This window comes from Theobroma cacao, chromosome 3 (assembly GCF_000208745.1).
Source record: "Theobroma cacao cultivar B97-61/B2 chromosome 3, Criollo_cocoa_genome_V2, whole genome shotgun sequence".
Taxonomy (NCBI): Eukaryota; Viridiplantae; Streptophyta; class Magnoliopsida; order Malvales; family Malvaceae; genus Theobroma; species Theobroma cacao.
The window spans coordinates 26955980-26980388 of NC_030852.1; the positions used below are offsets into that span (position 1 = coordinate 26955980).

General features: G+C 34.7%; 3 protein-coding genes across 5 annotated transcripts; 2 read left to right on the top strand and 1 right to left on the bottom strand.

Moving 5' to 3' along the window:
* Positions 128 to 10969, top strand: LOC18605281 (polycomb group protein EMBRYONIC FLOWER 2). Of its 3 annotated transcripts, none has more exons than XM_007038201.2 (21): positions 128 to 306; positions 654 to 779; positions 1129 to 1276; positions 1497 to 1552; positions 2198 to 2312; positions 2438 to 2597; positions 2728 to 2867; positions 3728 to 3790; positions 3898 to 4019; positions 5618 to 5682; positions 6064 to 6116; positions 6224 to 6277; positions 6361 to 6420; positions 6935 to 6981; positions 7078 to 7193; positions 7769 to 7985; positions 8550 to 8598; positions 9012 to 9095; positions 9602 to 9681; positions 10225 to 10314; positions 10603 to 10969. In XM_007038201.2, exons 2-21 carry the CDS (start codon positions 742 to 744, stop codon positions 10724 to 10726), a joined length of 1881 nt encoding a protein of 626 aa, XP_007038263.2. In that variant the 5' UTR covers positions 128 to 306; positions 654 to 741; the 3' UTR covers positions 10727 to 10969. The 3 variants fall into 3 exon arrangements, with proteins under 3 accessions (XP_007038263.2, XP_017973722.1, XP_007038264.2); XM_018118233.1 differs by having other exon boundaries at positions 3913 to 4019; XM_007038202.2 differs by lacking the exon at positions 654 to 779 and having other exon boundaries at positions 143 to 306.
* On the top strand, positions 16100 to 17182 carry LOC18605283 (zinc finger CCCH domain-containing protein 54). The gene has a single exon (XM_007038206.2). It carries the CDS (start codon positions 16364 to 16366, stop codon positions 17105 to 17107), a length of 744 nt encoding a protein of 247 aa, XP_007038268.1. The 5' UTR covers positions 16100 to 16363; the 3' UTR covers positions 17108 to 17182.
* On the bottom strand, positions 20181 to 23659 carry LOC18605284 (receptor-like protein 12). The gene has a single exon (XM_018116927.1). The coding sequence runs from the start codon at positions 23470 to 23472 to the stop codon at positions 20395 to 20397; it is 3078 nt and encodes a 1025-aa protein (XP_017972416.1). The 5' UTR covers positions 23473 to 23659; the 3' UTR covers positions 20181 to 20394.

A 24409-nucleotide genomic window follows, 5' to 3' on the forward strand; every position in this document is an offset into this window, starting at 1 on the left:
TGTATCCACACTTGGCAAGCTGCAGGTGAAATTTGAGTAGCAACAACGTAAAAGGCTACACCTAACCACAGAGAACCGAAACCGCTATGTAGATAAAATAAAAAGTTAAAAAATAAAAAAGAGCTTCGAGAGTGGTGCGCGAGTAAGCCATTATCAAAACGCACAAAAACTCACACACTCGACGCTTCTCTCCCTTTTTCTCGATTTCTCCTTTGAAAAAGGGTTGAATGCTCAATTCCGATTCGAAAATTAAAAGGTTCTCTTCCTATTTTCAAGCTCCCAATTAGGGTTCTTACTTTCTCAAAGGTTAGTTCATCTTCTTCTCTTAATTCCCTTTCATTTTCGATTGTTTTTATTTGCTCTATTGTATGCTTTTTTTTGTTTATCTTTTTCAAGCCTTAACTCTCTTGTCATGTACTCTTCACCACTTCTCCTCATATTTTCTATTTCTTAATTTTTGTTTTGGAGAGATTGAGGAATGTCTAAAGGAGAAAAATCATTCGAGCTTTAATCTGTAACAGAAATAATTTAAACTGGTTTATATTCTATGAAATTTTTGAGTGGTTTTGTTTTTTGTTAATATATGCATTTCTTGATATAAAATTCATTTTAAAATTAATTAGAGTTTTACGAGGTTGGTTTCTGCTTTGCAGGTTTGAGGTGGTTAATTTTAAGATACTTTGTGGTGGAAAAAAGTTGAGAGAAAGCTATGATACTATACTTAAGCATTAGCTAATAAGAATGCCGGGCATTCCTTTAGTGGCTCGTGAAACCGCCTCGTATGTTCTCTCCGATTAAACATATCTTTAATGTTTTCCTATTTATCATGCCAATATGTTGTAGTAGTACTTATGTTTGGTATTCAAGTTTCACGTAATTATCAGCTTACGCATTTTGGCCCTGGTTCTAATCATGTCATGGTAAATTTTTCGTGGATATATGATAATGCAAACGATGTTCATTTCAAGGGCATTGTTATAATTTCTTGTTCCGAGACTAATGCTTGATGATTGTTGGTCTGTTATCGAATTTTAGTTTGTTTTCATATTATAATGAAGTATGGTTTGGACTATGCCTATTTGGTTAAGTTCACAAGTAGGGGTTCTAATTTGCATTTCTTTTTTCTAGCTATTCAAGAAGCACAGATCAGATGTGCCGAGAAGATTCCCGCCTGCATTTATCTGCAGAAGAGGAACTTGCTGCTGAAGAGAGTCTATCTATTTATTGCAAGCCTGTAGAACTCTATAACATTCTTCAAAGACGTGCTGTGAGAAATGTAATACTTCTGCTTCTTGTTGCATCAGCCATTTTATGTTTTTATGTAGATTGACTGTGGCATTGCAGGCAGTTCAAATTTGGCCTGCTGCTTTGAACCACCCTTCTTTTCATTGGAAGAGATTTTCCTTTATTTTTAACATTTATATTTGCAGAATTTATTCTGCCTATTTATATGTGACCATTTTTCAGTGGATTCTTGTTTTTGTTTTTTTATGCAGCCATCATTTCTTCAAAGATGTCTGCGTTACAAAATTCTGGCAAAACACAAAATGAGGTAATAGTTTGATTTGCTAATTGTAAATGATATATTTCTGAAGGTTATGGTTGCGAGTGCTTACTGTAGCATGTCCGTTTGTTTCCTATTATAGTGTATCAATGGGAAAACTTGAAAGGCATATGGACCTTCATTGGTGCCTTTTGGTGATTTTGGAGAGAATATTTGGTGGCATTTAAGATAGGCAAATCTGTTATATGTTTTCTTATGTTTGACAATACGTATTCATAAAACAGAAATTGTTAGAATTAGTAGCAGTTCGGGAGTGACAATTTAAGNTGACAATAAGTTTTTTTTTTTTTATTACTATAGAATTATATTCTATTTTTTGTGTGATTTTGAATGAATTTATTAAGTAAAATTTTGATGATCATTTGTTACTTAATGTTGCTTGCTGGTGGTGCATTGGCTTATTTACTTTGGTTAAATTTGAGATATATATATATATATATATATATAGGTAACTTTGAGGTATTAACTACATTTTTTTTGTGTTTTTGTTGATGACCTTTTTAATTGAATTTTGCATGATGGTTATTTCTTAGTATTTGCTTGTTGGTGTGCTGTCTTGTTTTCTTTGATCAAATATTTTTATATGCAGTTAAATTTGAGTTATTAACTGCATTTGCTTTGATTGATATGTAGAATACAAATGACAGTGTCCGTGTCAGGGATTGTGAATGGAGGTGTACTGACTCAAAGTCTTTTTCCTCTATACATCCTGTTGGCGAGACTAGTTTCTGATGTTGCGGTTGCAGAGGTATGGTGTGTCATTGTGTACATTCAGGCTAAATTCTTTAGTCTGTGTATCTTTTTTGTGTGTGTTGTTGTACTCTTTTTGTAATTCATTTATGATATATTTACTTTTTCAATCCCACAATGAAGTATTCTGCAGTTTATCGTTTCCGTCGGGCATGTATCTTGACTAGCTTCACTGGCATTGAGGGCAGTAATCAAGCTCAAGCTAATTTTATTCTCCCTGAGATTAATAAGCTAGCTATAGAGGCCAAATCTGGCTCACTTGCCATTTTGCTTGTCAGCTTTGGTATGTATTTCCATAGGTCCTTTATATGCAGGTGCATTCATTAGATCCTTATAACTGCTTAATTTTAGAGTGAATTGTAAAAAATTTCTTGAATGTCACTTTGGTTTTCTTTTTCTTTAATTCACATCAGCAAATGGTGGAGGATGCTGCCTATGGGGTAGGATACCGTTGGAATCACTATATATGTCATTGGAGAAATCCCCTAACTTGAGTTTGGGACAAAGAGCTGAGATGACATTGCCCGTTGAGATGCATTCTTGCTCATTGAAGGTTTGGCATCAAAGCTTATTGGTTATAATTGTTTTATTCTGGAGTGCTGTGCTACTTATTGCTTAGCTACTATTTCAGTCAATATTATTGCCAAAGTGTTGTCTAAGACTCGGTAAAAGTCTTTGCTTGGTTGTTTTTGTGTGTATGGCCGAGTCATTAATGTACCACTCCTAGGACATTGCTTAAATTCTGCTTCTGGGACAATTTTGTTTGATTATCTTTTCAAACATAAAAAACATTTTTAAGGAATGATTCTGGAGTTGAATCTTGGGCCTTTGTTTTTTTTCTTTGGTGCTTTCATTGTGAATATGCCCGTGATATTGTTCAACTATGCCATCTCTCATTCTGAGCTTGAGAATACATCCTAAGCTCAGCTTGAGTTGAAGGGATATTGTGAACTTCTACCATGTACATGTACGAGTGCTTCAAAGAAAAGTTTGACTGCAGTTTGAGAAGCTAGTAGAAACAGAGAAATATTTGTACAATGGTATCAAAGGATTATAGTGTAGTATAGTGGTTGACACAATTGGTATATATAAGTAGCATGGGCTCTATGTTTTTGGGTTGTTGATTGTGTTGCTAAAGCATTTGCTAATTCAATCAGGTTCCCCTGTGCTTACGTGTTTCTTTCATATTTGATTAAATAAAGAACTAAACTGGCCAGGGCACTTTGTCATGAGCTGGCTTGCTGCTTCTATTGTTGCTGGCTGCTAGTCAAATGACACTCTAGCCATGTGTTCAACTTGCCTTAGATTCCTCAATATAATCAGTGTAGAAAATGGCAATGAATGTTCAAGCAGTGATGATTCAAACTTGTATAAATGTCTGAATCACTGTTATTCTTTTTGTTCTTGCTGCAGTTGAATTGTTTGAATGAGGACAAATGCATCTTAATCCAAAATTCCAGCAATTCTTTATCCATGGTATGTCCCTGCTTTCATATTTTCTCGTTTCATTTAGATTAGACATTTCCGATTTTCTCGATATAGTTTACTTATTGTATTTATTTTTACTATTTGTGCTCCAAAAGAACCAATCACTGCAGCTGCAGGTCATCATTTCTGCTGAGGAGGCTGGGGCAAAGGAAAAATCTCCCTATAACTCATACACATGCAGTGGCATTTCTTCTTCATCACTGTCTCATATTATTCGGTAATCCTCAATAGTAAATAATTATTATTAAATGTAGTTTGGTTGTTCTAATCAAACTTATGACCTTTTCTATGTTCTGAAAAATTATTCATGTTACCCAATTTTGCCTATTGTCCTCTATGTATGCAAATAATCTTGTCCTTTCTTTAACTAGTTTGTCAGAACTCTCTATCTTTCAGTCTCATGTACTCTCTTAATTCAGCTAAATTATAATATTTAGATTTATTTTTTCTTGTACTAATTTTTGGTATTCCAATGAAAGTTATTTTACAAGCATGTGGTGACCGGAAGGAACTAGATAGTCTGAACCTAAGTCTAACATGAGGGATTGTTTGTTTGTGATGATGGTATGGCAATTATTTCTGCTGAGACTGCCTAAATTTATCATTAAAATTCTAATAGCCATAGATTGTATAGCAAAGTCATTTGCTTTATTTCAGGCAGCATGAATTCTTTTGTTAAACATTAGGTTTACGATTCTGGGATTCGGATGTAGGGCAATGCCATTTACAGATATACTATTTATGTACAAGTTGCATCACGTGTGTTGCCTGTCAATGTGTCATGGTCCACACCAAGTCTTGTGAAGCCTTGTCTGCTTTAACCCACTAACTTCACGGTTGTCTTATAAAAGGTGCTTCACAGGTTGAAGGTGGTGTAAACCCTTAAATGCCTAGTGTTACCCTAGTACATAGCCAATGTGAGATTCATAGTCTCTTCTAGGACCACGACATCCCCTCTTGGTTCCCCTTTAGGTGCTTCTCTTCGATGTGGGATTTATGGTGTTACTCGCTAGATGCATATCTCTTCAATGTGGAATTCACATGGTTCCACGTTAGGACAGTAACATCCTCCCCCACTTCAGCAAGTGCCCACTGTCCTCAGTGACACATCACTAGTACCCCAGAGTTTGCTCTGATACCAACTGTCACGGTCCACACCAACTCTTGTGATGTATTGTTTGCTTTGGCCTATTGGCTTTACGATTTTGTCTCACAAAAGATGTCTCATAGGTTGAAGGTGGTGTGAACCTTTAAATGCCTAGTATCACTCTAGTACACTGCCGATGTGAGATTCATGACTCCTCTTTAGGACCATGACATCCTCCCTTATGTTCCCTTTACGAGCTTCTCTTCGTTTTGGGACTAGGATCATTTATTTTCTCTGATGTGGGATTCATGACAAAGCTTGTATTGGAAGAGTGTGATTTGCTTAATCTTTATTGTAGAATCTGTTCAAGTCTTTGCTTTATGTATTTCTTCTCTTGGAAACTTATGAGATTCAAGCTCTGAGATAATTGAAAAGCCTTGGGATTCTAATATATGGGACAAGAGCAAAGAATATAGCATAAGGGAAAATGTCCTGCTCTGAAATTCCTTGAATGAGCTGACTTTGATGTTTAATTTGATTTACTGACCATTTAAACTTATTTGTGTTGAAGGGCTTATAGACTATATAATCTTTTGTCTTTCAAACCTAGTCCCCCTCCTCCAAAAGAAAATATACAGTTGGAAGAAAAAAGGATTGTGAGTTTGCATGATGTGATTTCCTCTTAATTCTCTTTGTAAGACAAAAAAAATTTGCTATTTTGGTTCTAGGTTGAGAGCGGGGAATGTCATCTTTAATTACAGATATTACAACAACAAGTTACAGAGGACTGAAGGTATTGTTTCTTAGTTCATACATCTCCTATGTTTATTTTCATTTTTTTTTGGGGGGGTGGGGCTGGGGGGTGGGGAGGTGTTTTGGTTGGGGTTTGAATCATATACATGTTTTTGTGCTTTACTTGTAACTATTTGAAGAGTGGTAGAGGTTGTGACTCAGAAATTGCAGTCTGAAATTAAAGATACTATTTTTGGTCTGTAATGCTATTGGTATTTATTAGACTGCTTGGACCCTCAAGCAAAGGATTATTTTTCTTCAATCTTTTTGGTTCTGGTGTGGTAGACACTTTTGTCAACTATTTAATCGTTAGCATTTGGTTTTGGAATATTATATAATCTCATCTTATTGATATAACGTCGTAAATTCCATTTATTTGCAGTAACTGAAGACTTCTCATGCCCTTTCTGCTTGGTAAAATGTGCAAGCTTTAAGGTTGTTCCTTTTCTTCCATTTTTTTATTATTCTATATCATTTTGATTCAAATGATTTTAATTCATAGTACTTAGACTTTAATGGTTGATGCTTAACTTTTTATATAGGGTCTGAGGCATCACTTGCCAGCATCCCATGATCTCTTTCACTTTGAATTTTGGGTTGGTAAACTTCAGGAATCTGTGGTGGTATTTTGATAATTGATGCTGGCATACCAAAATTTTAATACATGGGTATGTTGTAGGTAACTGAAGAGTATCAAGCTGTCAATGTGTCAGTCAAAACTGACATTTGGAGATCTGAGGTCAGAACATTTTCTTACCAAGCCTTGCAGTACTCTATTTGTTAACTAGTTTTATTTTTCTTTTCATAACTGAATTAAAACCAGCTGTTAAGTGAACTGATTTGAACCAATGTTAATGGGTCAGACCCTTTTTTATATTGATACAGTTTCTTACAAATATATAGGGTTAAAGGATACTTAATACTTCAAAATTTGAGTTTTATTTTACTTACCTTTCTCTTGTATTCTGCTTCTCGTATGAATGCTATTTACATGTTCCCTTGCATCAATGTCCCTCTGTTGTCATTAGGAGTTTGTGTTTCTAAATCTTGCAAAGGTTGAGTATCCATTTAGATTTAGTCCCACAACCCCACCCCCCCCCCTTTTGTTTTTCAGATAGCTATATGGTGAATAAAGATGCTAGCTTCCATCTTCAGATAGACAAGAAAATTGGAACCGTGCAATATCTCTAGTTTCCATATGAATTGCCCTTTGTTTTGCTCTTCTAATTTCCATGTGTATGTATTTTATTCAGATTGTTGCAGATGGTGTTGATCCTAAACAACAAACTTTCTTCTTTTGGTAAGTTGTTTAATTTGCCATTTTATGTACTAGTGTGTTTCTTTGCCCTCAGGTTATTCCCATGAAATGAAGTTGGTAGCTCATGTGTTTGTACAGCTCAAAGCAATTAAGGCGTAGACGACCAAAGAGCCTAGTTGCAAGGCATGTGAATCCCGTTTTCTTAGAACCAAATCTGCCAGCTGGAGACTGTGAGCTTCTTGACAAGGTTCATGGTATGCCATCTATATTTATGATTGCATACTAATTATTTTTTTAATAAGATAATTATTTTGTTTAACCAAATTTAATATATTCTTTAAGAAATGGAAAGCTGTCTAGGTACTCACAGATGAGGGAAACTGAAACAAAGATTATGGACTTAAAAAAGAAACAGAACAAGCCCCCTGCTTTGGCTAAAAATAAGTCTCTTCCTAGTAATCCCTCTAAATAGGTTGAGCATTGGTGTTTGAAGTTGAGATACTGATTTCTGGTAACTCCAATTATGTTTCCAAATATTCCAAGCTTAAAGCAAGATTGTTTAGTACATGCTCTGGGGCCAAGAATCAAATGCATGTAGGATGGAATGCAATGGTGCTTGACTCAAGTTGATGGAAATGCAATAGATGCCCAACAACTACCAATGAATCATATGATCAAAAACTTGTTATGAGCATATTGTTGTTGACTTACCTGTCATAACTATGTGCATAAGCCTAATAGGAACTCTATAGATTGAACAGATCAGCTGGAGGAATTATCTTTGTCAATTCATCTCGTTTAAATACTGACAGAAGGGTTCTTGTCTCAGGTGGAAACATTTTACAAAATGCTAGAATTGGTGAGGTGGAGTGTGTGCAACATGTTCCATCCAGTTTCAATGTTGCAGGGGTTTCAGGTGCTGCAGGACAATCTTATTCTGATTCTGAACGTGTTCAATCAGTGTCTGGAAACAATCTTGGGCCCCCTGCCTTGTTGCAATTTGCAAAGACAAGAAAATTATCAATGGAACGTTCTGATCCAAGAAAGTATGTCTTGGTTTGCTTTCTCTGTTCATTCAGCATGCTCTTAATTCATTCCAAAGCTGTACCATGGTAAAAATGCATAACTTATTTCATATGAGCATTGCTGGTGGAGCTTGTTCTGTGAATTTGAAAGCATTGCTTAGTCCTTTTTTATTTGTTTTTTAATGCCTTGCTGCATAGGTATTAACTGGTGCAAATGGTAAAAGCTACTGTTGGATGATTATTTTGCTAGAGAATGTTGGTCTCAAAGCTGTAGGGGTGGGGAGCTACTCTCTCCACTTCCCTATGTGTCAAGCAGCCACTGCCATTCCTGATTCAGGATTATATGTTGTAAACCTGATAACCACCGTCTCCCTCCCAGTTTAGAAATAGAACTGACAAGAACAGCTGCAATTAACTAGTTCGAAGATGGAACTTTGTTCTTATAAATTGATGTGATCATTTGGACTTGTCAGTTGTTTATGTCATTTGCTTGCTTCTCAACCCTAACTTTTTCACCCTAGAATAAAGGGTTTATTTTTTAACAATGAAAATGGGTTTGATGTTGTCCTTTCTTTGTCTTTTCAGCCGTACACTCCTTCAGAAGCGACAGTTTTTCCACTCACATAGAGCACAGGTGACTGACTACTTTGTAATTTGTGTTTCTTATTTGATTGTGGGAAAATGCAGGGATATCTATAATTTGTACATTGTAAAAGAACGAGGAGAGAGACAAAAAGAGAGGAAAGAGAAAAAGATTGCCTGGTGTTGCTTACACTTATCTCACACACACATTAACACTATTAAGAGTGTGGATCTAATTTTTGATTTGTGGCCTAGCTAGCTGTCTGTGGAGGGCATATGAAATGGAGTGGGGACTGTGGTTCTGGTTTTCCCTTTGAGATATGTTGCGTGGTATACTTAATATGCCTTTGCATTAGTTTTTGTCAAGAGATATTAAGAAACTGAGTCAATCATGAAATTCGTGACTAATGTCACTTGCATTTTATGCATAAAAATTTCTGAAACTGTGTACATCTCTGCTTGAAGCCAATGGCAATAGATCAAGTAATGTCTGACAGAGACAGCGAGGATGAGGTTGATGATGATGTTGCAGATTTTGAAGATCGAAGGGTATGTTTATGTTTCTTTGTTTATTTGTTTATTCTTTCATAATGTTTGTTTGGAAGGACATAACCATTTTGGATTTTGGTCAGTGGCTAGCTAAGAATCGAAGGGTGATGCAGGTATCACAAACACTGGTTGAGAGGCATAGTCTTTAGACTAATATAGAGCAATCAGAAGCATAGTAACTACTTTGATATTAGTGGATTGTCCCCAAAGAAATTGTTAAAGTGTAATTTATGAAAAGATTTGTTTAGAATTTATTCTCATGAAAATGATTTAGGGACATAGGAGGATTACCTGCAATGTGGACAAGCTGGGAAATGAAATCAGTGAATATATAAATAATGATGACGTGCAAATCAATAATTACTATTGTTTATAAATGATTACAAAAATGAATGGTGCTATGAATGTCTGCAATGCCTGGTTTGGGTAGTTAGGGCCCTTGAATCATTTGCATCTCAGCTTAATGCATTTACAAGTTTGCATTAATATACTCTAGCATGTTGCAGATGCTTGATGATTTCGTAGATGTAACCAAAGATGAGAAGCAAATAATGCATTTGTGGAACTCTTTTGTGAGGAAGCAAAGGTAATCTTGTCTTTCATTTTTCTTATGGTTTTTGCTTTGTTTCTCTCTTTCTTTTACCTTTCTCACTTGAAACCGGTTGCCAAAATCATGTAATCGATCCCATTATAAGTTCTGTGGCGAAAGGGGAGGGGGGATCATGGATGTAGGGACATAGGATTTGCCATTCTAATATAAGCCATATCCTCCTTGCTTGGACCTTCCTCTAAGATATTTTTGTGTAACAATTGCATTTGATCTGAATCTGTGAGATACATGGTTTTCTTTCTTTCTTTCTCTCTCTCTCTAACTATTATACAAAAAAGTTTCTTTTAACACATTTCAGTCCGGCCTATATGATACCCAGAATTAGTTTTGTTGTTGTGTTTCTTTGGCGGTTACTTATTTCACACAGAGTTGCACTGAGTGATTTATTAGTTCTTTATTTGTTTCTCGTATTTGGTTGATTAGTTTTGAATTAGTATTGTGGTGTCTTCAAAAAGAAAATTAGTGTTGTGGTTATCAATTTGCTGTTTCATTTTTAATAATTTGATTTCATCATGGCAGGGTGTTGGCAGACGGTCACATTTCATGGGCATGTGAAGCATTTTCAAAATTACATGGGCGTGACCTTGTCAAAGCCCCAGCTCTCATCTGGTAGATTGCCCCTTTTCTGTTTATGATTAAAATTATTGCTATGAACATGCGCAGGCCTTGCGCCTCTGCTTTTCTATACTCCACCACTGGTCGCTTCATCCTCTTTCGTTTTGTATGCAGATGCTAACTTCTCTTCTGAGTGTTTCTGATTGGTTGATGTATTATATCATCATGTTCATAATAATCATGTCTTCTGCATGTGATTGGAGTTTTGCTGTCCCTTTTCATTGTGTACGTTGCATGTATGATTTCATGTTAGTCATAATTTACCATCTGCTGTATTGGCAGGTGTTGGAGATTATTCATGATCAAGCTGTGGAATCACGGCCTGCTTGATGCGCGAACCATGAATAATTGTAATATTATTCTGGAACAATACCAAAAGCAGGGTTCGGATCCTATAAAAGGCTAAAGATATGTAATTTATGCTTATTTTTTTGGTAAACAATGATGATGCAAAAATGTTGCTCACCGGTCACACCCTAAGTCTTACATGCCCATTTCAGCCAACTGTTTCGCTGTAGTTGTGTACAATAGACTGGTATAATTCCATATATTTCTTTGTTTTTTTCAACTGCTCCATAGAAATTTCTTTTTCCTTTGTAGTTTTTCAAGAATATTATTATAAATAGTATCTTAACAGTTGTTAGTGTTATTGAGACACTCTAGAGCAATAGCAACTGTCATAATGCTTAACATTGATCCAAAACCCTCATTACCAGTACTTTTCTATTCAAAGTGGCACACATACTATTAGGAAATAAAATATTAAAAATTTTAGACTGCTGGTTATCATGATAGTAATTTGTATGAGCTTCAATGGAAATATGAATGATCGCTTGCATCTATAAAAAATATTCTTCTGTAGTGAAATTAGATTATTTTATTTTATTCTATTTTCTGTCAAAGTATAGTTAAAATAAAGAGAAAAACAAGATGAAAAAGAAAAAGAGGGAGGGCTACATTGATGGCGAGCAAAAGCTAAATGAAGATGAGGTCAGCACTCAGCGTTGAGGAGACATTAGTTTCGATTCCTTTGTCATTTTGTTACCGAAAGCATCATGTAACGCTCGCGGAAAATAAGGTAATTGTGTCTTTACTTTTTCACCGACAAAGCCTACAGAACATCAGTTTCAGTAGCCTACAAAAGGCTTTTGTCATGGTATAAGCTCCCTCCCTTATCAACCCCATCACGTGTTTGCCTGCATGTTATTCACTATTACATCCACTTTTTCTTTCTTTCTTTGTTTTTAGGGTTTATTGCTTTTAGAGTTTAATTTTTCTATTTGATTCGTTTCGCGAAAACAAGAAATTTTATGCTCTCACAAGTGGGAAGAAATTTTACCTGCGATTAATTAAACCTTACTCAATCACTAGTTTGGAATTACTACGTGTAATCCCTTTTCTTCCTTGAATTCGTTACTATAGTTACTTTTGACAAGTATGTTTTGTACCTAAATAGTATATACATCAATTTATTGGATAAGAGATTATTACTTGTAAATTCCTAAGAGTATTAATTAGGACAAGGTCAGAAAGCTACATTTACGCAAATTTAACTTTCTTTTAAAGGGAATTGAGTACGTGGTTCAATTAAGTACGGGGAAAAGGGTCTGAAAATGTAATGATGAAAAGGAGTCCACAAAGAAAGGTAGAAAAACTATTAATTCAAGTAGAGGGGATAATTTAGGGTAGCAAATTGATATGGTAAGATTTTGATTTGAAGGTCATTTTTTTGACAAGGATTTGAAGATATTACAAATAACATCAGTATCAAGGACATTAATTCAAATAGAAAATGTTACATTTTTTACAAGAAAAAAAATCAAAAATCAAAAATAAATATATCTATATATAAATTTTTTACGTCGATTTACGTATATCAATTGCCACGTAGCAAAAAAGTCTTATTTAAAAATATTCTAAACTATTTTGCCGACTATTGATTTTATATTATCAAGATTTCGTTTTGAATAGTGTTTAATCGACAATCATATTCATCTTAGCATCAAATGAATTAGGATTCAATGGAATCGATTCTTACTTCAAAGGCCCTTCGAATGCTTTATTATTGTCGCACAAAACTTATGTCGGAAACTAAGCTATTCAAGGTGCACTTCGACGAATTAGTTTATTCCGATGAGCAAGCAATTGACGGCAAAAGTAATAACCGTCAATGTCGATGTTTACAGTTTTGCAATGTCAAGTACAACGAGATGCTTGTTGGCAAGAACATTCATGGAAGCAAAGTGATAACTTTGCATATCAATATCAAAGGTATGGTGGATTCGTTTACTTAAAAAATGTTTTCAAATTTAGGCAAGGGTGGATTGAAGGTGGCGGTAGAGGTGGCGGCCGTCATCTCTTAGTTTTACTTTATAATTTAATTTTATTTAAAAGTGATTAATTTTTATTATAAATTGAATTATTGATCTGATCCATAACTTTGTATACTTACCTTTTAACCATTCATACAAAATCTTGAGTCCATCATTGAATTTAGGTATGTTTAGGTTTTGCCCAAATGCATCTTCTTCTTCCTCGTTTTTACTACTTGAAATGTTTTTTTAGTACAATTAGTTGAAATGTGGAATAGTTGCAAACTCTTAATTTCAAGATGATTTTAACATATGAATAATCGCATTCATCATGCAAAATTGAAAGCTAACTGAGAATACAATAAAATGTTTATCAAGATGCATACTTAGGAGAGGAAAACATCTAATACTCATGGAGTTGCAAAAATAATGTTAATTAACATAAATGGTATGTATATAATTTTCGTGATTTGGTTCTTACATTGCTTTAAAATGAAATTGATTTGTATATAAATGTTTTACTATTAAAACTTATTATATAGTCATAAGAAATAATATATATAATAAATGCTTGTTTGAAATTTTAACATTTCCAAAAGTTGCTATGCATAAAGATATGCTTCACATAAGCGTATAGTACTTTTTCCTTCTCTTATTATTGACCCACCTTCATATAATTAGCTAATTATTAATATTCCCAGTCCCTTCTTTACAAAATCAATTAATCTTAGAGTAAGTACTTTTAATTATAACCAAGCAACAATGTTCACATTGGAGTACTTGAACAATCAATGCACATGTTTTTCTAGAGATGTCAACGGGGTACCTTACTCGGTTACACCAAGTTAGGGTACTCCATAAACGGGTTAGGATAGGGTTCGGGTACCACCCATTGGGTACGCGTTATCAAAACCCGATTACTATTTATAAATATTTTAGTATTATTTTAATAATTAAATTAAAAATTTATAATTTTTACCAACTTTACAAGTAATTTTTTTTGTTAAAAACTAACAAATATATGAAAAGTATAGTTACACTAATTATTAATATAATGACAATAATATATTTAAATTAAAAAATTATTAGATTGTTAATTATGTTTAAATAATTTGAATATTATATCATATTATAAAGAAATATAATTACTATTATATATATGTACTTTTAATATAAATATATTTACTTTCTATTTTGTGTTAACATTACAAAAATTGTGACTTATAAAATTATTAATTATAATATATATACCATTATTTATATAATCTTATAATATATATACTTAAAGAAAGTTTTTGAGATTATAATAGTTTTGGAACCTAAATGTTTTTTTTTAATTTCATGAAATTAAGAACAAATCCTTATAATTAATTAAATCAAATCATGAAGCTATTATTNAAGAATATAGTTACTATTATATATATACTTTTAGTATATATACTTAAATATAAATATATTTACTTTTTATTTTGTATTAACATTGCAAAAATTATAACTCATAAAATTATCAATTACAGTATATATAGCTTTGTTTATATAAACTTATAACATATAAATCTAAAGGGAAGTTATGAGATTAGAAAAGTTAATTGGATAATTGGGTATCCATAAAGAAGATTTTAATAATTTTTAATTTAATTGGGTATTTAAACAGGTTAGGTAATTATAGGATAGTGAGAATGTATTAGGGTTAGGATTAGGGTAGTAATTTTTAAATTATTCGAGTAGTTAATAAGATTAGAGTATTTAATTTTTAATAGGGTTAGAGTTCGGGTATCTCGAAATTAACGAGTACTGACATCCTTATGTTTTTCCTTCCTTTTTTTTGTTTGGTAGCAAGTAAATAGAAACAATAACAATCTATTTAGAAATGGAAAAAGGGCATTAATTCATCCAATAAACTGACATTTTCTCTGGATACACCATTTTGCTCTTGTTTTCCTCATCTTTTCAGGCCTCTTCTTCTCCTTAAGTAGTATAATGTAATGTCCATTTTCAGAAAACTTACTTATACCTTGTAATTAATCTTCCAAAGAAAACTCACTGTTCTTCAATGGCTGCATCAGCTTGAACATTATTGATGCAAAAAGCTTTTGTTTTTCTTTTCCTTCCCATTTGTTCTGTTTTACAAGTATCAATATTTTTCCCCCTGGGAAATAAAAGTTAGTTTCTTTATTTTGTCACGTAGTCACCAAACCATGAAAGAAGCGGTTGCCAACATAATATAATCCCTGAGCAGCCATGTGTATGTCCTCCTCAACTACAGAGTCTCACTTTGCTTTTGTCCTTACATAAGTGCACAAACTTATCACCAACACGTGCGCCCTGTCCATGTATAGTTTGCTGTTTTTAATCACGTTTAAAATTGGGTCAATTTTTTTACACTGTCATTTCATATCCTACTTGACGGACTCTGGATTCTTAACATCCTTCTGGCTTCTGAGTTCTGAGTGCTTAGCCAACTAAAAATTTTGGAAGAAATACTTGCTATTGCAATGCAATCTTCTTCTTCTTTCAATGGTTTCATATATATGTTTGTGAAGATTAATCCGTTTCATTTTTTTTCCTTTTATTAGTACATACATACTCATGAATTTAGTGACCCAAACGTATATAGTATAAGCTAATTAACTTGAACCATTTAAGGGAAAACAAATTCTTATCATTTTGGTACATAAATCAAACTCTTAACTATAGGTCTTTAACTATAGGTAGTAGGGATCTAAAACCAATTTGACACTAGCCTATCTTAGCTCAGCAGCCTATAGGCAAAGAAGATAACAGTCTGCACCTTCTTTCTAATTTTTCCTTTCATATTTGTTTGGCCTCTGCTCTTTCTTTTTACATCTTGATTTCTGTTTCTCTATCTTATGATAAAAGAAATATATATGTATATATATATATATATATATATATTTATAAAGAAGGCAGAGAAATGGTAAAAGAAAAGATGAAAAACTGAATAAACCTCTGTTAATATAATATAATAAATGAAATATGGATCCTATAGAGTTCAATTAGATTAGATATGTAAAGAAATAATAGCTAGGTCCGTAATAATGGATAGAGGAAATTGAAAGAATAACATGGGAGCAACACTACACTTGTTGGAATGGCCAACCACAGATAGGCACATAATTCTTCGCTGCTGCTACGAGCAAAACATTTGGCTGACAGGAGCGACCAATGTCCTCCCCAAAGGCGAATTAAGCAGCAGCCAAGAAGACGGCCGTTACCGTTAGGTGAAAGGTCAGATTGTGAAGCTCTAAAGTAACTCATGGGGCTAGTTTTTAACTCTTCCTTCATACTCATACACCTCTATAAATGCAAGCCTTTCCCAAGTGCTTCTTCAACTACAAGTTTTGGTCTCTTAGGTTTCTTTAAAAGCAGTAATGGGTTTTCCCTTCGTTTATTTTCTCTTGATATTTTCTTTCCTCAAATCATTTCTCCTGTAATTATAATTACGTTACTGTTGCATACTTACAAATATTATGAAAAGATTCGAGCTGAGACATTGCTCCGTCTTCTAAAATTTTTGTCTTGAATTTTCATCTCTGTATACGAATATCTCATTTGGGTTTGCATTCTTAACTGCACCTACCCCTTTGGTTATACAAAATATCTTCAGGCATAATTTCATCCAAAAATCGTATTGCTTTTTTGTAGCTGCATTTGGTTTGGATTATCCGTTCATTTTCCCATTAAAAGCAATTTCACATTAATCTCAAACAATGTTGAAAGGTGTCAATCCCAATTTCATCAATTTCGCAGAGCAGCAACTCATCTCAGGGCTTAATCTTACTCAGCGGGCTCAATATAACAATGCCATCGATGAGGCAATCTACGGCTCTGATGAATTCCGCATGTACGCTTACAAGATCAAGCGCTGCACGAGAATGCGTAGCCACGACTGGACCGAGTGCCCCTACGCCCACCGTGGCGAGAAGGCTCAGCGCCGAGACCCTCGCAAGGTGCCCTACACAGCCATTGCCTGCCCTGCCTTCCGCAACGGAAGATGTCAGAAAGGCGACGCCTGCGAGTTCGCTCACGGGGTGTTCGAGTACTGGCTACACCCTGCCAGGTATCGTACGCGTGCATGCAATGCCGGGACGTTTTGCCAACGCAAGGTTTGTTTCTTTGCCCATACACCTGACCAGCTCAGGGCCGAGAGCAAATGCAAGTGCCCATTTGCATACAAGGGAAGGATGAACGGTGGAGATGAGCTGCTGATGGGGATTGGATCAGGTGGAGGAGAGGGCTCCACCTCAATACAGGCACATGATTTTTCAGTGCCTTTCGCATCAACGGTGAACAGGGATTGCTGCAGCTTCGAAGGGTTTTCGGATTTCTTGAGGAGGTTGAGGGCATTCAAGATCAGGGAAGAAGAGGAAAGGGCGATGAGGAATGGTGGTGGATTTGAGGTGTCGGATTCGGATTTGCCACATCTTGACTGGATTTCAGAGTTGGTGAAATAAATGCGAGGGAGAAAGCTGAAAAAGATCGAAGATGCTTTTGGGAGTGAATAGGGTTTTATTTAATTAATTAATGCACTGCCGTTTTATGTACGTAAAGATTGTTCAATGTGTGTGTTTGTCTTGAGTTCCTTTAAGTTTGAATGATTTTCCATTTTCTATTTTGCTTTTCCTTTTGTACTCTTGAATCAAAGAGTTAAGTAATTAATTAATACCGTTGTTATATATGTTCATGTATCATGTGTGCTCCTGGCCTAAATGACTCATTATCCATTGATTGAAGTTAATTATTAGTACTAAAACTATATGCAACCTAATTATTTAAAATAATACCTGCCAACATTCAATTTATCTCGCAATCTAGCAAATATATATCTAACATTCAATTTAATATCAACACAAATAAGAATTAAGCAATAATGATACAAAAATAAAACACAAAAATACAAAAAAGTACAATAAAACAACAAAAAGAGACTATTCAATATGAAGATTACATTATGATCTTTGATATTTGAATAATTTAGTTACAAAGAAGCAACAATATAAGTAAAATAAGCCAATGTTTAGTCCAAAGCTTTTAAAATTGAGTCTTAATAATTTCCTCTTAAAAAGGAAACTAAATCCAATGAAATCTCATAATTAAAATTTTCCCTTAAGGGGACCCTCCAATAATAATTACTTGAGATTTTACTTTTGAAAGTTTAGTGTTGAAGGTGAATGAAAAATGTAGGTTTAATGATAACAATGAAATTTAATCACAACGCTAAAAATTGTTTTCTAAAGATGATTGTGAATTTATTTTTATGTTTGAGAACACGTATATAAGAGAGCGGATTTGGATTTTTGGGATTTGGTATATAAATTGTGAGAATGAAATGTACACATTATATGAAAATTAGTTAAGATTTAATATATTTATGTATTTCAAAGGGGATAAAAAGATGGATTTCAAATTCATTAATTTCTGTAGGTATTTTGAATTTACCACTAAGTAGGGATTCAACAAATTTATAACTTTAAAATAATCATGAAAATCATATTTTTACATGTGTTTTATCACACAATTTATAATAAGTTTGAAATTAGAATCTTTTTCTTTCAAATTCAAGTTACCAAATGCAATATATTTGTGGATTACATAATTTAATTAATATAAATATTCAGCAAGAGAAAATTTAACTATAACAAATATTTTACGAATTATTCTTTGAATAAAGATTGAGATGATTGCATATATAGGTGGATTGATTTAGGTATTAATATATATGTATATATATATATATACACATAGAATGACCTTAATTTCATGCACTGACCATACCAAATTTAATTTCTTATAAAATTGAAGTATCTATATATAGTATATTTCATTATACTAGTTTGATGTGATTTTAAGTAGTCTGTATAGTATCAATGGGTTGATCAGTCGGAGTGTATCTAGAAGAAATTTTGCTACACAACAACTGGGAGTTTGTAATAGTATCCAAATGCTGTTATGTTATAGGGCCAAATATTATAGTATTGACCAAATTAATTAACAAGGCTTTAAAGATTTCATGTCCAAAAAGGCAATTGTTGTCACGTATTTAATGTGTATGGGGAACATTTGACCACACAAGGGCTTAAAGGTTCCATGGGGCTTGCACTGTAATGTTTCAAGTCAGGTTAATTGTTTACCAAATCTGGCCATTTATCTTCCTCCAACAACCAGGACTTGGGACAGATATATTGGCTCAACTTCGTGTTCTGGCGAGCCACACAGAAATTTTATTGTTGTAAGTTAAAACTAGGAGGACTTTTTTTTAGGTTCCGAAATTCTCAAAGAGTTAATGCTGCTGCCTTTTTTTAAGTGGGTAGCTTGCTGGATGTAACTGTGCAGTTGTCAACCAGTCAAGGCAAACCAGATGCCACTAAGAGTCTTCAGTCAACGAAAAACTTTAGACTCGAAATGACAGGTTCAATGACTGGATTAATAAAATACCACTTTTTTTTTTAAAAAAAAAAAAAGACTTTGGGTACTCTTTCTTCATCAATCTTGTGAAAAACGAAAACTCTTTGCGATATTAATGTCATTTATTTTCTTTTTTTTTTCTTTTAAAATGGATTTGGGTAAGTAATTAGTTCTGAACATAGGAAATAATTAGAGGTACAACGGCAAACGCCAATGCATGCTGATTCCGCCTCTGTGAAGTTTTCTATTAAGACCATTTCTTTTCCAGTTATATAATTTGTAAGTTTCTGTCTCACTCCATGTTCTGTAAAGAGAAGAAATCCAGGGAAAAGATTCAGGGTTACATCCCTGGAGTGAGGGCATGCACTACAATTGTCTGCCACTTACCTGTTGCTTTCCCTGGGAATAGAGTCAACTGAAAATATATATGTGATCATTAGATGTCAAGATGGAAGTCATTTTAGTTTTACTTCATATTGTGATTTGAGCGACCAATCTCAACCATTTAAGGAAGAAAACAAGTTCCTTTCACATTTTAATCACATGCTGACATTCATCAAGTCCAACTTTGCGGAATCCTTTCAGCAGATTTCAGCAAATAGGGCAATGGGAATTTGTGCTTGTTCAATCCAAGACTTGATTAATATGTGGGACGGACCATTTAGTGTGAAGTTGAAATGTAGGCAAAGTTTTCAAATTTTATGCAACTTTTTGCTATATATATATATATATCAAATTTAATAAAAAATGATTTCTAATGTTTTCTCTCTTCAGGATTTAATTAATCAAGTAATCATATGCTGATTTCTCAACGATCAACAAATAATTAAAATCATATTATAACTAATTAATCCCCAATAATCATATGTAGCACTTCACTAGTATTTGTTCTTATCATCCAAATTTAATTAGTTAGTGATCTTTTTGTTAGTGAATGCAAAAGAAGTTTGAACAAACTATATTCTTTTTATGAAAGTTGAACAAACCTTATGTATAGTCCACATCCCCTCCCCTCCCATTGGCTACACGTTTATAAAAAGGGGAAAAGAAGAAACAGATGATTAACACAAACGTTGTTCAATTAAAAAAAAAACATAAACGTTGTTTCTTTTTTTTTTTTTTTTGAAAATTCAGTATATATTCAAAACAGAGGGAACCAATAGTTCACCTTTTAGGCTAGGAAACAAAACAAGATTCAGGTCTGTTACTTTCACATTTGAAGTAACATCCCTGAACCAATAGTTCGTACGTTTTTTTTTTAGCAAGAAGAAGTGACGCATCCAAAGAGGAGAAAACATTGCAACAAATAGTACCATATACAGGGACATAATGATCATTAGCTTCTCTGAGTCAAGCAATTATTGGCGAAAACACCCTGAATCTTCTCACCCATGTTATCCAGCATGCGGAAGTAGGCGGATCTCCATGATCTCTTAAACAGCAAAGGACCGGCAACACTCCAAAATGCAATAATAAATCCCAGTGCCATACTGGCAGAGAACCAAAACCAATCCACTTCAAACCCATCTCCTGTTTTCTCTCTGTTTTCAGTACCAGGTATAACAGCATTTATGCTGCAGTTATCTGTGAGTGGAGGTCCACAAAGATCGTTTCCAGCAAAATTTGATGCATCAAAACTTTGGAGTTGAGTGCTCAATGGGATTTTACCAGTCAATTTGTTGTAAGCCACGTTCAAATAACTCAGGAAAGTCAAATTTGATATGCTTGAAGGAATTGCACCCGACAGTTGGTTGAAAGAAAAGTCAACGGATTCCAATGTCCCCATTTTGCCAATTGTCTCGGGAATCCGTCCGGTCAAAAGATTTGTAGACAGGTTAAGAGACCTCAAACCCAAAAGACCAGTAATTTCCACAGGAATTTCACCAGATAAATTGTTGTCTGAAAGGTCCATGCTTGTGACAAGTCGAAGGGTGCTACTATATTCAAGCAATATTCCCTTGATCACCACTAAAGTTGTCTCTATGGAGTTTTTAAAATGACCAAAAGCATAAGAAATGGGGTCACTTGAGTTCCGTTTACTGGCCATGGCACTGAAATTAGTGAAACATTTTGGTATGTTTCCAGATAGATTGTTATGTGCCAGGTCTAAAATTGTAAGATAACTAAGAGCACAGAGCGTATGAGGAATGTCACCTTGAAAATTATTTGCACGAAGGCCAACAATCATGATCTTTGACAGCTTTTCGCCAATCCAACTGGGTATGCTCCCCTCAAATTTATTTTCACTGAGGTCAAGAGCCAACAACGACGAACAATTTTGCAGCGACAGTGGCAAAACTCCAGAAATGTTGTTCTTGCGTAGGTGCAAAGACTGAAGAAGGCTTAAAGAACCCATGGACCTTGGGAGGCTACCACTTAGATTATTGTTTTTAAAGTCTATGGAAATCAAGTTTGGCGAATTCATCCAACAGTCGGGAATTGGTCCTGATAAATGATTGTCCGCCAAACGAAGATTTCCCAAGTTCTTTGGTTCCTCCATGTTGCAACACAAGAAGGGAGAAATGGGCCCTGAAAAAGAATTGTTTGAAAGATCTAGGGTGCCTACATTCGAGGGCAAACAGGGTAAGGAACCCTCAAAGAAATTAGAATTCAGATCAATAGATGAAGGATAACCAAGAGGAGGAATTGTGCTGAGTATCCCTGGAACTCTCCCTTGGATTTGATTGTGAGAAAGATTCATATAAAAGAACTGAGAAGACAAATTCCAAAACCAGTCGGGAAGAGTATCAACAATCCCTGCAACAGATATGTCCAGAAACACAAAATCCTTTTGGAAGCGAAGCCAGCGGGGAAAGCTTGGCCCTAAATTCCACGATGACAAAGCTATAACCCCAAGTTGGAAAGGGGGAATCCAACCAGGACTTGCTTTCAAACTCAATCGATTTCCGGAAGCCTGAAGTAACCTCAATCTGGTGACATTAGAAAAGTGAACCTCAGAAACGACACCGTGTAACGAATTTTGACCAATCCATAAAACTTCCAATTCTCTAAGCTGTCCAAGCCATTCAGGAAAAGTCCCGTTCAATTGATTTTCAGATAGATCCACTGCTCTCAAGGATGTAAGTAATCTTAATGAGTCTGGCATCGGACCAGAAATAGAATTTCTTGCCATGTAAAGGTCATGTAGATTTTTGAATCGACCAAGTTGATTGGTAAGATGACCGGAAAGTTCACATTTAGCCAGAAACAAGGACTCAAGTCCATCGGAGAGGCATCCTGACAGAGATTCTAAGACTTCTGATACGTCTTGACTCAATTTGATACCAGACAGAACGAGACTTCTCAAGCTGCAAAGGCTTCCCAAGGATCTTAACGCTGCTCCTTCAAGATTACTGTATCCAAAGTCGAGGCTTATGGCCGAAGTCAAGTTTCCAACATCCTCTGAGATTCTGCCTTGCAAGTTATTGGATCCAAGATCGAGGTCCTGAAGATGGTTGAAACCGTACATCCAATTGGGTATTGATGAATTGAACTGGTTACTTGCTAAGCTGAGATATCTAAGAGAGCTCATGTTTCTTAGACCATCTGGGAAATGACCTTGAAAACTATTAAGACTGAGATCAAGTGAAACCAAGGAATTAAGTTCAAAAATCCAGCTATAAATGAAGGAGTTGCTAAATTCATTGTAGGAAAGATCAAGAGTGCCCAGAGATGAAAAATTAACATTTTTTAGTGGAGGAACGGGATCAAGTTGGCAATATGATAGGCGTAAGACAATCAAGGAAGGGAGCGCATTTGTCACCTGTAACCAGTCAGAGGCTTTGCTGAGACTTATGCCACTCAAATCAAGGTGTTGCAGCTGCGCAAGACTGGTAAGCCATTGAAGATTCTCTGCATACAGAAATACAGATAAAAGATCATGGAGATCAAGATACTGCAGATTTGTGAGGTTTCCAAGTTGAGGAGGGATCAGTCCCTCAAATCCAGCTGTAGAGAGGTTGAGATATCTTAGATTCTGCAAGGAGCCAAGGAATCCAGGAATTTGTCCTCCAAAATTGTTGCCACTCAGGTCCAAGTACTGCAAATGCTTCAAGTCGAGCAAAGAGGTATTTATCTTACCACTCAATCTTGAACGCTCGAAAGCCTTGCCTGGAACGAGAACATCATCATTAGGATCATGGATATTTCCGAGATGAAGCTCAAGGACGTGACCAGTTAAGTTGTCACATACCACTCCCGTCCAGTCACAACAATCCCCCCCATTGCTCCAAGAGGCAAGCCGGGATGAATTATCCGTCAGGTCTTGTGTGAACCTCAGAAGAGCTTGTCTCTCACTTTCAAGGCAAGCAGCTTCCGAGATTGCATCGCAAAAGCAAGAAATAACGAGAACAACGAGACTGAGCAACTCTGAGAAACCAATAGTTCCAACTTTCTTAGAACTGTCCATGATCATGCAACACTCGTACAAAACGAAGAAAGTGGAGTTGGTGGATTTGGCTTCTTAAAGCTATTTATGTAGTACCAGGTGCTGGATCCGGCCCGCATGAAGGGTTCAGTAAGGAAGAGTGATAGGATACTTTCATCTTCTACTTTATTTTTATTGTTATGCCTATATATAAAATCTTACTTGGTCAATACTATTGTGAAAAGTGGAAAATGCATTTGCTAACATTCCACAGCTGATTTTCTTTGTGTTACTTTTAGTAGAAGTAACTATTTCAGTGATTGACAATACTGCCTTTCATTTCTTTAATGGTAAAAGCCTCTGTTAAAAAAAGTATAGTTTTGCATCCAGAAAGAAAAAAAATAGTATATATTACTATTTTTTCTTTGAAATTTTCCTCGGTCAACTCTTGTGTCCAATTTTCCACATTGACGAGAGACATTTAATAGAATGTAATTTTCTTTTTGACTTTTGTCTTTAATGGATGCACCATCACATATTTTCTCCATTGTTACCATAATTTTTTTTGAAAGACTTCTTTTTTATCATCATTACTTTGTATGAAAATGTTCTTAATTATATAGGGGGAACAAGTCACAGTCATAGCTCCAATTTTCCTGGCGTCTCTAGCGTTCAATCAGAGTTTTCCTGCAGTATTGATAGGCAAAAACTTGAGATACCTCGATGGAAAGAGATAGTCAGGTAAATTAAGTACATTTAAATTATCCAAAAATTTAAACATAAAACTGTAAAAATTTCCAATTAAAATGTCTTTTCCAAATATGCAAATATATATATATATATATATATTTCAATTGGTGTTTACCTAGTCCCTTAATCAAAATTTTCCCTAGCTGCAAGGTCACTAATTAATGTTTAAATAAACATAGAACAAGCCAAACCTAAGCCTGGAAATGCTAATACATATGACTTGGAAAAATATATA